Source organism: Dermacentor albipictus, chromosome 5, assembly GCF_038994185.2.
Source record: "Dermacentor albipictus isolate Rhodes 1998 colony chromosome 5, USDA_Dalb.pri_finalv2, whole genome shotgun sequence".
Taxonomy (NCBI): domain Eukaryota; kingdom Metazoa; phylum Arthropoda; class Arachnida; order Ixodida; family Ixodidae; genus Dermacentor; species Dermacentor albipictus.
The window spans coordinates 49,458,843-49,470,846 of NC_091825.1; the positions used below are offsets into that span (position 1 = coordinate 49,458,843).

The 12,004-nt window shown below is 46.8% G+C and overlaps 1 protein-coding gene across 1 annotated transcript in view; it reads right to left on the minus strand.

Annotated features, from left to right (window-relative positions):
• LOC135899229 (membrane metallo-endopeptidase-like 1) overlaps positions 1-7,199 on the minus strand; it is an 81,957-nt gene extending 74,758 nt beyond the window's left edge. The window contains exons 1-2 of the mRNA XM_065428493.2: positions 6,613-7,199; positions 5,806-6,072 (exon numbers count right to left, since the gene is read on the minus strand). Of these exons, the coding sequence (XP_065284565.1) occupies positions 5,806-6,072; positions 6,613-7,011 (666 nt within the window). The 5' untranslated portion in view covers positions 7,012-7,199. The remainder of the gene's footprint in view (positions 1-5,805; positions 6,073-6,612) is intronic.
• Positions 7,200-12,004: the final 4,805 nt, after the last annotated feature.

The following is a 12,004-nucleotide window of genomic DNA, read 5'->3' on the forward strand; positions in this document are numbered from 1 at the left end:
TGCAACCTGATAGTGCGCGTAAAACAAAAAAGCGTCGAAGTGATGCTTCGAACAAAAAGTACGCACAATGTTTGGTTCGAGCAATTTAGGGAACCCTACTATTTCGTAATTAGAGCAAAAAGACAAATAAAACCTCGATGCGCTTGTTCGAACTGCCTGCACCACATAATGCTACTGGAAGTGTGGGCTTACTCCACGACACTGTGACCAGATCGTGGAGATAGTGCAGTCTGAAAAGAAATTATATGAGAATAAGGGCAGAACCGCTCTCATGTCTCATGTATGTACGCGGTAATGCCATTAGCCTTCGAGCAATTAGCGACACGTCATAATGCTGAAGACGTTTAATAAGAATCGGTCGTGATCATCCTGAGACTTCCGTTGCTTCAGCTACACGCGACATACACTGTCTCATGTAGGGAAGCACTATACAAAGGCATTCACTTGCCATGGTCACTGATTAGATTGACGGCATGACAACCACTTTGTGACGACTACGCGCTAACCACGATGCAACGACGAAGCAATGATGTCGGTGGAATAATGATGGCCGTATGATGAATACTGCTTGACAGCATTGGTATGACGACTGTATGACGACAGCTTCAAGACACAGGCGCGAAGACAGTGGCTTCAAGACGAGTGTATGGTGACAATAGCGTGAAGGTGATGGTATGGTGACCGCGGTATACAGCAGCGCTGTGATAGCGACTGACGACGACGCAATGAAGATGATGGCATGACAATAGCGGTAACATCGCGATTGAAACACGGCATCATGATTGAAATAGAATGACGAAGAAGGAATGACATCGATGCAAAGACAAAGGTAGTGTCACGACTATGGTCTGTTTTATTTCCCCTGCTCCCCGATAGACCTCGTCTTCCTGTAGTCAAGGGCGCAACCACAGTGCCTTTAGCGGTGGAGTCGTGCCACCACACAGTGCGACGAAGAGTTGAATGATTACATTAACTACGAGGGCTAATCAGAAAGCCTCCACCCCTATATTTATTAGCCAAAATAAGGTACAGACAGGCAATTACAAATATACGTATACTATTCCACGCACCTTACACTATTTTTCCACGTCTCAAAGATTACCGCATCTCAAACATTACAATAAGGTCCTACAAGTATAGTTAACATTGCTTGAACCTTTTTAATGTCCCCTGAAAAAGATTCGAATAATCAATTGATGGATGTCATACACTGCATCATATGCGAATAATGAAAGGCTAAACTGATGAATGCTTAATCGGTAATGCAATAAAATGTGATCAAGCATCCCTATATACCACCTCACACTTCTCGAAGCAAGATTTCTTTCCCCATACGTGGGCTGCATTTCCCCGTGGGTTTCGAAGCGCTTTCGTCACTTGTTCCATAAAAACGTATCCCACTACGTTGCTGAATGCTGAATTCTCGTATACACGCAAGATCGCCTATGGCGAACAGCAATATCATCTAATATATATGCTTCAGTGAGCCCGAATATATATATATATATATATGCTCAGTGAGCCCGAATGGGAAGAGGCCCTCAAAAGCCCGGACCTCAAACTGCAACTCAAGGCCGTCCAGAGGGCCCAAGAACTGGCGGAGCGTCACCACGTTCCCATCCCGACTTGGGCGTCGCCTACGGTTTCGGCCCAAGGAGCTCCCCGCGTGCGATCTCCAACGGCTTAGACCCCTCAGGACCTCAATAAAGTTCTTGACTGACTGACTACGTTGCTCGTACGCGGTGGACGTGTGAATTGCAGAACACCCATTTTTAACAACTGACAACAGCGCCGTGCCCTCGAGCTACCGACCGATAAGGCAAGGTACGTCCAAGAAAGGTCCGACACTGGGAATGGATATGTTAACTTCGCATTTACAGTGAATAATGACAGAAACATTGCAGAACAGACTTTCTGATTCGCACTCGTGCATGGAAGTTGTAACGTGAGATACAAGAGGTGATGAAGGACGATTGCGGGCAGAGGGCTTTTGATGAAAGCCGGCTTGAAGCGGAATGTGGACAGGACAGTGTCCCGACCATTGACAGAGATTGTCAACCAGATCTCGATGCAACCTATATACAATATGGAGTCATTTGTACGGCGTATGAGGAAAACGATGAGGGGAGTCTACCCGGAGAAAAACGTAGCTAAGGTCGCGAAAGTTGCAGAATCTGAAGGGTGTTCAATATTGACGAGTTCTAGTCAGTGTTAAACGAATGAGGCAGAACAGATCGGTCAAGCATATATATTAGATGATATTGCTGTTCGCCATAGGCGATCTTGCGTGTAGAAGAGAATTCAGCATGCATGCTCAGAGACAACACGACATGGGCAGGTGAGCAGGATATATCTGCAGCAATAGCTGTCCAAAGCCCCAGAAGGTGACGACGGTTTCTGTAGTGACCCATTCATCCCGAACTCCTTGAGCCATGAAGGCAGTCTCCAGTGAGCGGTGAAACCACTTCAACAGGCAGTTGCTTTTCAGATAGTTGGTCGTGGCCTTAAAATGGCATATATCTGGGGCTATATCCAGGACATTCTGTCATGTGCTTCAAGGTGTGACATTGACGCAACGCGTACAAAAATTTGGAGGATGCTTAAGATTTCCCTTCAAGAGTGGAACGCGACAGCACTCAAGCATCTCTGACTGTTTCTCACGTTTCCCGGCTACTGCAGCTTTTGTAACCGTAATGTTTACCCGGAAACGCTAGAAAGGAATGTTATGCTTGGTGTGTGCACGAAACATCAGAGAGGGGCCACCTTGGGTTCCTTTAAGAGTGACAGCTGCTGCAAGCGACCATATCGCTGACGTCACTCCGCCAGATTTATTTTTGTTTTCGCGTAACAAAATTATGTTTGCTCGTGTATTGAAATTACAGTCCGACGGCATCATGTCTGTAGGATGCGTGTAAGTCATCGTCTACGATTTTTCTACGTACATTACGTTGAGAAATACGATTATTTCAATTACTTCCTTGCACCACATGGAGGGCCAGCGTGGTTGCCTGTGCGTGGTTCGAAATTAAGTTTGCCGAGAATACGTCGGACGCACGACGCAATACGCGGGACGCCGGCGCGAGATTTCCTGCGACATGGGGCATTTAACGCTATCGCGTTGAAAAGGCGCATATGGTCCCGTTTTACTTCAGTAACGCAGCACAGACTTGACGTTCTGCCTAAGAAATCGAAATGTAGGCACTCAACCCAACATCACAATAAAACGAAAGTCTTTTTCCTCAGCAAACAAAAAAGGCAGGTATACCTGCGGCTAACTTTCTGTAGCTATAGAAGGAAAGCTACGGAAGCAAAGCGATCATAGGTGAACGTGCTTCTGAAAATGGCCTCGCGTTTTATTCTACGTTACTTTACGCTGGGGAAGACAAAACAAAGAGCCTGTTAGCAACAGTTAAATAGGAGAGAACACACCACTTAGTGTAAAGGTTTACTTATTTTGCGGCTTTTCCCTTTCGCGTCTTGGGAAACACGATAGCGTCGCACGTGAGAGCTGCGTCGATTCAGCGTCTCTTCCTAGCAACCAAAATCACTGTCAAACGCTGCCGGACTACTTAGCGCGGTAACACGTCTGCAGCAGCCATGCGCCCACAGTTTTTCCTTCATAGTCACATAAAGCTGTCCAGGAGTATAGGGTCTTCAATATTTCACTGCGCATGCTCGAAAAAAAAAGGTTTTGCGCTCTTCATGCTAAAATTTTGCAGAATGATCGCATTTTCGCGTCGACTTCGTCTACTATAACATTTGGCTCAATTAATTGCCTGTTCTTTTTTTAGGAAAAAGTGCAAATTTGAGGGCGCTTATGGAGATGCGAGCTACTACCGCGACGGCGCAAGCACAAACGTGGGTCGCCGCCTGCCGTCAGCGGCAGAGAGCAGCGTTTAAGGGAGGGCAGTCACACGTGGCAGCCCGTCCTGAAACGCTGCTCTCTGTAGCTCACGGCAGGCGACGATACACGTCTATGCTTGCGCCGTCGCCGCAACAGCTCGCATCGGCATAAGCGCCATAAAAATTGCACTTTTTTCTTAAAAACCAGGGAATTAACTGTGCAAAGTGTTAAACTAAATGAATTAGACGCGAAAAATACGATCATTCTGCAAAATTTGAACACGAAGAGCGTAGCGGTGAGCGCAAAACCTTTTTTCGAGCGAGAGCAGTGAAATAATAAGGACCCTGTGTGGCTCAAAGCGCACGATTATTCCGTCAAAAGCATCTCTCGCTTCCGTGGTCTGCTGCATGCAAGGCGTCCTCTGCTTTATTGGCCGGGATGCGCGTCTCCACGAAACAGAACGAGTCGTCGTATGTCAGATCTCGCTAGGTGAGTCGGCAGGCTGAGACGGGCTGCGCAGCGAAAGTACGAAAACGTCAGGAACGCGTGCCGATGCAGCACCTGCTACGGCAGGACATTGCCCGCCAACTTCCATGATTTTGCATTCTGTCAGCGTGCACAGCCAAAGCCGAGAGAGAAAGACCTGATGCCGTGCCCACTTCAAGCACTTCCGGAGGTATACCAATGACACGGGCGAGACCGAATCCTCGTTACATATATTCAGACAATTTTCTCTGAAGATATATTCACACCCACTATACGCGGACATCTTGGCAGTGCCGCTAGATGGCACAACATGTACAAAGCAGCAGGGCGTGATAAAAGCCAGGCTGCACACAAGCCTCGTACATGACGCGTTTTGGCAGAGGTGACCTACGGTGTGTCGCTACATTCATTGAATTGTAATCCCTTCAATGCTTATATCCACCCTGCAATCAGTGCTGCCCAATGTTTTATTTATTACCTTATTTTTATCTTTGTGAAAACTCCCCACTAACCAGCCGCGCATTACTCTAGTTTTGATGTGTCGGTGCTCGTTCAACAAGGCGCACTAGATTCATAAGTATTGCCTTTGCACTCCCAACCTCGACAAAAGAAACGCATGGTAGCAAGCTTCTCTCCTCTTAATTATTTTTCGAGTTATGAAAAAATAAATAAAACTCAATAAAGGGGCGCGCTTTTGCGAAGGAAATCGATAGACCAGCTGGCACAAACAATCTGATCTGTGGCGTCTTGTAGAAAAACTGGAATGCAGCCATCAGCAGACACTAAAAACCAGCTTTGCAACATTACAGCCGTGCAACAGAAGCCTTGGTCACTATCTGGCATACTTTACAGTGAAGCTGTATGCGGCTAGCCAATTCGTCCGTCCGTCTGTCGCCTGTACGCCAAGAACTGCGACGCAACGCCATGGGCCGGCGCGAAAAGAAAAGCAGAAAGAGAGGCGCGTGATAGGCTGTGCCAGTAGTGACGTCGTTGGTCTACGTTGGAGCTGAGCGCGCGCGCAGCAGTTTTTTCCCCGGCTCCGTAATGGGTACGCCATGCGTCATGCAGTCTCCTTAGGAGCCGGCAGCTTTCGATCAGCAACGCCGAGAGCAGAACCTGGGAGGAGATCATCTACGCCATGCCGATGCTGCAGCCCGGGAACAAGAACAAGCTCGTGCAGCCGAGCGCAAGCAGTGACTGCGTACCGAAGATCGGGCAGCCTACCAAGCTGTCGTTTAATTACCCGCCCGAGTTAATTAACCCAGTGATAAACACTGGAGCCGCACGTTTCCAATTTGCTGGTTAACCATCTGCACGGAGAGCTTGGGCGGCGATTTTTTTTTCTTTTCCTACATTCAACGGGGAAGTAGGAGGGAGTGCGGCATGTTTACGACTTATTGTGACCCACTTTAAAAAACAATGGCGCCCTGTGTAGAAGACTCATTGCGAAACGGTAATAAACCACGGCAGCTCACCGTACAGGACCCTGGTGTGATGCGGTCTTCCAGAATCGCATTCAGGGGCTTTAAGGGTTCTTGCTGGGTCCTCTGCGTGGCGGGGCCACCCGTCTTCCGCGGAGGTGGCGGCATGTCGCTGCTCAAAAAACCAGTCTTGGCTGCCACCCTTGGTTTTCCAGTAACGGTGGCTGCACCTGGCGAAGCTGACGCCGGTTCAGGCGACACCGTCGCTGGAGATTCATGGGTCAGCTCCAGCTGGCCAAGCTGGGACTTGGCCTCCGCCGGCTGCGTCAAAGGTCAGTGGTCTTGGTGCGATAGGTGGCCACAGGCGCCTCAGGCACCAACTTTACAGGGGCTTACCTGAAGAAAACTATTATACATGCTTGTTGCTAGATTATGCCCTGCCTTAAGTCATGCAATAACTGAAGGTCACACAACAGCTTCCAAAGTTCCCACAGAAGTGGCTTTATGGACTTATTTGTATGTCCTCATCTAAATTACTGTAGCACCCCGGAGATATAGAACGCGCTCGGGACAAGATATAGCACTGCTTAGTTCGTTATTTTTCGTCAACAGGGTGCTTTGCTGTTATCGTCGGTGTAATGGAAGACTGCGGCGCCTTATCTAACTCAGACAAGATGATTTTCTCCCGAAGAAAGGCCGAGATAAGTGGATGCACGTAATCAGCTTTGGCGAATACTGCACAAGTCCAATTGCCGAGATTAATCACGACTTTGCCGTAAAGCAATGTTAAATACTGTCGACAACTTTATCCGAAAAATTTAGGGGGTCATTTGAAAAGCGCATAAAATAATGAAGCTTTACCTGTTGTGAAGTGGAATCAACCGGCCGCGGATGAAATAACGACGGCGGCTGGGAGTTTGCCTGTTTGTTGTCGAACGCCACGGGTGTTGGCGTGTTCAATTCTCGTACGGGTGGCGGCTCCGTTGCCGAGGCTGCGCTCTCTTTTGACGACGGGCGGTTCTGCGCGGCAGCTGGTGGACTGACGTCGCTGCGACGCCGCCGGCGCGGCTTGTCGTCACCGTGCTTGCGCGACCTCCCCAGTGACGTCCGAGTCGAAGAGGCCACCGCAGTCGTGGGACTAGGAGGCGACACATTGGTTGAAGAATGTCTGGATGCCGCTCTGTGCCGTTGAGTGACCAGAGTGCCCATAGCGACGTCCTGTATGCTGCGATTCGATGGTTTTTTCTCAGGCTGGGACATCGTAGGCTGTATCCGGAGGTTCTCGTCTACTACGGTGAAGCAGGAGAGGATGACGCCGCCTACAGAGAACACGCACCTCTTCTTCTCTAGCACGTACCCGTGACACGTGCTCACGGGTGCCCCACGCTGCCCTCGCAGAAGAAAGACAAAGATGCCAGGAACACTGCAGCTTCTCCGCCAGTCCCAAGTAGTGGGACAGCGCCTTGGTCTAAGGAGCAATCGAGAAAGTTATCGACTTCTTTCTTTTATTTAAGTAATAATTGTATGTTATTGATGCTAATATTGCTTTCATTGTCGCGTGTGGTATAAGAATTAAAGACAGGGAAAAAGTGTACCAGAAAGCCTGGAAAACGTTTCGATAAGAGGACATATTTTCGTAAAAGTCGGTCTTGTCATCGTCGGCACGATAGTGTAACAGGTCAGTAGGGTGACGTCTTGTGCGGCCGTTGTCAGCGGTGGCTGACTGGCTGTAACGGAAGCGCTTGAAAAAAATAAGTGCCGTCGCATGACACCACTAGACATAGTTTCTAAGATGAGGGCACAAGAACGGAAGTGGCGGAAGGTGGCAGGAAAGGAAGGACAGGAAGGTATTCAGGGAGCGGGAATTTCGTAAGACTTCAGCGCACTGAAGAGATACCGTACGTGTTGCAGGCGACGTGCCTTTGTTGTTTTTGAAGAGCTGGTCAGCGCACGTGTAAGAATTCATGTCTTTCGTTACTCATAATATGCATCCATATACAACCACCCCTATCGTTCGGTACCGCAAAATAAACTACTTTCTTTTGTTAAAGCATGTATTTCAATCACAGGTGTAGTGACGATACAAAATTCTCGTGAGATTACGGTTTAACATTTTTGTCACTTCTGGAATATTATCTGAAGAGCAGATCCGTTTTTTTTTTTATGCCAGACACTTTATTGGGCGAAAAGGAACATCTATCGGGCTTTGTGTCGCGTCGACGTTGTGCGATGTATTTCTGTCGGCTATTGACCGTGACTTGAAAGATGCTATGCACACAACGATTCTTCAAATATTTCGATGTGTTGACTTTCTTGTGATTTTAAGTTCTCAGCCCCCCACATATAAAGACACTGGAATTTGTTTTATCTGTTTTTAAAAGTGTGGTTAGAGCCTGGATTTTAGGTTCGAACCACCTACCCAAAATGAATTAATTAAATTATGGGGTTTTACATGCCAAAACCAGTTTCTGATTACGAGGAACGCCGTAGTGGAAGACTCCGGAAATTTCGACCACCTAGGGTTCTTTAACGTACACGTAAATCTAAGTACACTGGTGTTTTCGTATTTCGCCTCCATCAAAATGCAGCCGCCATGGCCGCGTTTCGATCCCGCGACCTCGTGCTCAGCAGCCTAACACCACAGCCACTGAGCAACCACAGCGGGTCTACCCAAAATGAACTGCAGCTCTTAGATATTAACTTTACCTTTTACAACAGTTAGACGTGCTGGTCGTGCCCGAAAAAAGCTCCTTTTCTTTTGACAGTGCACATTTGAAAAGGGTCAAGAGAGGCAAAGTAACATTGCACTCCGAATCCTCACTGCACAAACCGTGTGAGCACATCTTGGATGAGAGTTCTGGGCCACAGCTTTCGTGAATGTAATTAGCTGGCGTCCCTTGCTCTGTGAACACCAATCATTCCGAGAGAAGATGAAGAGATCACATGCAAAGGCCAAATTGCGACAGAATAAAAGAGTCAGATCAAGCACCGTACTTCCACAAGGTCACCCGCAATTTAAAACAAAACCGAAGTGGCGAGTACCTGCGGGCGGTATTATCTGTGCCTAATGTGTTGTGCAGGATGTGCGCTAGTATTTCTGAGCGAAAGAAGAAGCGGCCGTGGGAGAAAAGGTACGCCAAGCCCTTTCTAACCTGCACTGTTGGTGCGGTATGCGAAATTCCCCTGAGTTGCGGCATGGTCTACATCGATGAAAATGGCTGGTGTAATAATGAGCGCTAAAGGAAATATGATGCTTCTACAAAGAGTTGATCAGGCTCACTTGTGCCCATCCACTGTGGCTCATGCACATGTACACCGTGGTTAGTGGACACTAGATTACTTCACAAAAGCCGCGACCAAGTTGCCCGGCAATTGATAGAGGCCTTTCATTCAAGAAAGGTGGTGTGGAATGCGTTAGCGTTCATTTGTTGTTACTTTTACAGCAAAGCTGTTTACGGGCACGGTTGCGTGAATTTTTCGTGTCCGTCAAGAATTCTGTGCGAGCGAAAACCGTCAGCATCGGCAATAGTTCGTGCCACTGCTCGCGCCGTCGTCGTCTTCTTCCATAGCTGGCTCCGTTGTCGCTCATCATGCGAGCTTACAAATGGCTGTGCCCGTAAACACAGTTTCCTGCACCTGCATGCACTACATGCATTACGTGCATGCAGGTGCAGCCTATGCATTAATGTGCACTCAGTTTGTCGTACGTCTGAGAAAACGACTGTGTATGTCCCCACTTTATTTTGTCTAATGCTGTCTTGAAGGGTGTCAGTGTGTCGTTGTTGTTGTTGTCGTCCTAAGTGGCTGTGGCACATACCCACAGTGGGGGATTGGCCAAGAATCGGATGGTTCACTTAGGTGCATAAAAATAATAACAAGCGAGCTAACAATTTGAGCTTCGGAATTTAAAAGTAAACATATTGTGTTTGGAGAAAATAAAGGAAATAATCAGATGAAAACCGGGTATAAAATATTATTAATATTTATAAAATTAATAATTATTAATACGTAAGAAATAAAAGAAAGCTGTGATTGGGAGGGAGAACGATCACTCTAACATGCAAATCGATTGGTTTCAATGAGGTAATTTTGGATTGCCAAGCAAACATTTCTGTGGCTGAACCCAATAATGGAGGCTCCAAAAGATTAGATCACAGGCACTGATAAAGTTAGACCAATAGAGCGAAGGGGCATTTCGATTAATCGTTTTCTTATAATAGAAAAACGTCTGCAGGACAACAACAAAAAATGGTTTATTGTCTCCGCTTCGCCACAGAATGAGCATAATGGTGAGGGGACCAGACCAGACCTGTGGAGGTAGAAGTTCAATGCAGGTATACGGCAGCGCAGCCTTGTGATGCACACTTCAATTTTCCGTGTTCGGCCAAAAGCTGTGTTCCAAGGCTGTAGGAGATGTCCGTAATTCACACAGTTATTAATTGCGGAGTCTGATACTGTCTGAATAATGACACTCCTGCGAAATCTAGCAGCAGTAGCATAAGCAGTCAAAGGGCACCAAGGGAGAATCGGGCCACTTATCGATGCCTTCGCTTGAGAGTCTGCAATTTCATTTATCATTAGTCCTTTATGGCCAGGCAACCAAATCAAACGCACGCTTCTCAAGTAAGCAGGTACCAATGTATGAAATGTCCTCATCACGCGAGAATCACTAGAAGCAGTAAGGGATGCGCACAATGATAACGAATCAGTGACTATCACAGCTGACGTAATTGACGGTCCTAATTTACGTAATGCCAGCACCACGGCCACAAATTCGGCTAAAAAGATTGGTATGTAATCTGGCAGCCGAAGAGAAAAAGTTCAATCGAGAATCGGGGAAAATATTCCTACAGCTGACTTTTCTTCGCATTGTGAAGCATCCGTAGCAATTACAAGGTTTGTTTGAAGCTTTTTCTGATGATCTTGTAATATACCGTCTAGAATACGGTGTGGAAGTAATTTCGCATTATTAGAAAAAATGTCATCGAATTAAATATCCGTTGCAACAGCTCTGTCGGGAATAGGGAGTATATTGCATATGCGCACTCCCAAAGAGTCAAGTAATTTTTGCACGAATATGATTTGTGGAGCATGTAGTCGCGGCCAGATCACACCAAAAAACAATATTGTTTGGGGATGACGCAGCGGTGATTCATAAATTCTTAAGAACGTCTGCACCGTCAAAAGCCGGAACCTGCACGAAAGTGGCGGAACACGGGATTCTAGATAAAGAATAGAGTTTGCAACAAATTTAGGAAGACCTGAACACAGACGTAATGCTTCTCCTTCTAAGAGGATTAGAGGATGGGGCATGTAGGCTGGAGCTCCAGAGAAGAGCGCGCAACCCAATTCTAATACAGGGCGAAGGTACACACGATATATCATTAGGAGTGTAGCTCTTCTCAATCCTATTCGATGACTGCTCAGCCTACGCATATGCCAATTGCACGGGTACCTTTTCCAGTCACATGATCTATGTGTGAGCGCCAGTTGAGAGAGGCGTTATAAATAATTCCGAGGTATTTAACAGATTCCACCTGTGGTATGTCTTGCAGGTGGTAAGACAAAGAAATGTGCACTATGTCACGTATCGGAAAAAGGAGAACAGCCCATTTGCTGGCATTGAGTGTGAAGTGACTAACATCTAACCACCTCTCCAGAGCATAAAGGTAAGTTTGCAGTCATTGGTATAGCATGTGGATGTCGTTTGCAGATGCAAAATACGCAATATTGTCTGCATAAACATAAGTAGTTATTTCTTATTGACAAGGTAGCGTGCTCATCAGAATATTAAAAGCACCGGGGAAAGGACTGAGCCTTGCGGTACGCCTCTCGTTTGTTTGTGTTTAGAAGGAGAAACGCCGTTTTGGTAGCAATAGAATGCTCTTTCACCTAAGAATGACTGAATCCACGCCACTATATACCCATGAACACCACAGGAAGTTAACCGATTGATCAATACAGTGTGCTCCACAGCGCCGTATGCTTTAGCGATATCGAGCGTCACTAAGCGTATTGCTTAATACGTCGAGCGAGTTGTACTCGGCTTTCTAAGTCGACGTGGGCATGCCAGATGGAGCAGCCGGCCCTGAAACCAATCTGACACGGTCTAAGAATGGAATTACCATTAATAAATTTCATGATACGACGGTGAAGAAGCCTCTCAATTAATTTTATTAACTTTAATGTAAGCGCAATGGGCCTAACGTTCTCCAATACATACCTTCCTTCTTGTTTCTTAAGCATTAATATT